Source organism: Bison bison, unplaced genomic scaffold (genome assembly GCF_000754665.1).
Source record: "Bison bison bison isolate TAMUID 2011002044 unplaced genomic scaffold, Bison_UMD1.0 scf7180017522058, whole genome shotgun sequence".
Lineage (NCBI taxonomy): Eukaryota > Metazoa > Chordata > Mammalia > Artiodactyla > Bovidae > Bison > Bison bison.
The window spans coordinates 1-1,788 of NW_011404690.1; the positions used below are offsets into that span (position 1 = coordinate 1).

Below are 1,788 nucleotides of genomic sequence, written 5' to 3' on the forward strand. Positions count from 1 at the left end.
ACCCAGAGGAAGGAGACAGAGCCCAGCAGCTCCAGCGTCTTCAATCAGAATGACCCCTGGACTCCCACCGTGGACTTTTCTGACTTCATCAACAATGAGACCATTGCTGGAAAGGTCAGCTAACTGTGGGAGAAGAGGGAGGGGTGGGGGGCACAGAGATCAGCCCCACCTTCCCTTGGCAGGGGGGCCTGAAAACCGGTGATCACCTGAAGGGCTGAGCTGACTCCTGCTTCTGTGGTCTTATGGATCTGCTCCTTACCTGTGGAAGGAAACTTCCTAAGCTGGGAGTTCATCTGCAGACCCTCAAGAGGTAGCAGCCCTCTCGGTCTCAGTCTCAGCCTCAGCTCTGTGGACTGAGTCCTTTAAGGGCTGCAGGATTCAGGAGGGCTCGAGTGACCACGGAAGATAACATCGCTTATATCAACATCTCTGTTTTTGGCTTCACACTAAAGATTGATTTCTAAATGTCAGCCTTTTTTGCCTCTCAATGCCTCATCTTCCTTCTTCCATTCTCCTTCTCTCAGTTAGTTTGGGAATAGCCCCAGAGTCGGGGGAGGTGCTGAAGTAACCTGTAGGTTGCATTATTCCCCTCCCATGTATAGACTGATGGCGATGTGACAGGGAAAGTCAGAGATGGAGACTGTAGGCTGGCAAGGAGTTCTGGTATTGCTCCCAATGTGAAATTGATTCTTTATGCTTTGATTTCTGGGCTAGTAGGAAAAACGTTAAAGACTTCAAACTCTCTTGTTTGAAGCTGGGCTCCCAAAGTGAATCCTGGGGGAGGCAAGTGTCCTTAGCAGTGCCAGGAGTCATGACTCTGTTTCTACCCCACTAGGACTTGGTGGCCTGGGTGACAGCCGGTTTCCTGCACATCCCACATGCAGAGGATATTCCCAACACGGTGACGGTGGGGAACGGTGTGGGCTTCTTCTTGAGACCCTACAACTTCTTTGACCAGGAGCCCTCCATGGATTCTGCTGACTCCATCTACTTCCGGGAAGGCCAGGATGCTGGGTCCTGTGAGGTCAACCCCCTGGCTTGCCTGTCCCAGGCTCCTGCCTGTGCCCCTGACCTCCCTGCCTTCTCCCATGGGGGCTTCTCCCACAACCAGGTGGTTCTTGGAATGGGCAATGTGACTGGGGCCCCAGAGCCAGGGAGTGTGGGGATGGGAGAGGATGGGCACTGAGCTGGGGAGTCTGTGCCCTCTTCTCCCTCCTCACACCCCGAGGTCCTCTCTCCCATCGTCCTTCCATGCCTCCCCTCCCTGCTGGGAGCACCCTGAATCTGTGATGCCTGAGACAGGAGCTTCTCAGTTCTGCAGACCCCAACCTGCTGGGTTCCTGTCACAGAAAGGAAAGGAATTGCCAGCGAGGATTCTGGAGTCATGGCTATACTTTCCCCAGGAGACTACTTTTTTAAAGTTTTTTAAAATCTTATTCTTTAAATAAGATATAATTCATATACCATGAAGTTCATGCTTTTAACATGTACAATATAATGGGTTTTAATATATTCATAAAGTTGCATAACCATGACTACTATCTAATTCTAGAACATTTTCATCACCCCACAAAGAAACTCCAAATTGTGTTAACTATACTTTCTATTTCCCTCCAACCCCTTCCCAATTCTACATAACCACTAAACCTTTCTGTCGCGACAAATGTACCTAGATCCTGGGAATTTCATATAAATAGATTCATGCAATGAGTGGTCTTTTGTGGTTGGCTTCTTTCCCTCAGAGTAGCATTCTGAGGGACATCCATGCTGTAGCATGAGTCAGTACTT

The 1,788-nt window shown here is 49.7% G+C and overlaps 1 protein-coding gene across 1 annotated transcript; it reads left to right on the forward strand.

The window, feature by feature from the left end:
• Window positions 1-6: 6 nt before the first annotated feature.
• On the forward strand, window positions 7-1,732 carry LOC104996467 (primary amine oxidase, liver isozyme-like; the record flags this gene model as incomplete). Its single annotated transcript, XM_010850770.1, has 2 exons — window positions 7-114; window positions 836-1,732. Coding segments are annotated over 2 exons (459 nt in total), but the record flags the coding sequence as incomplete, so codon positions are not given.
• Between the last annotated feature and the right edge of the window lie 56 nt (window positions 1,733-1,788).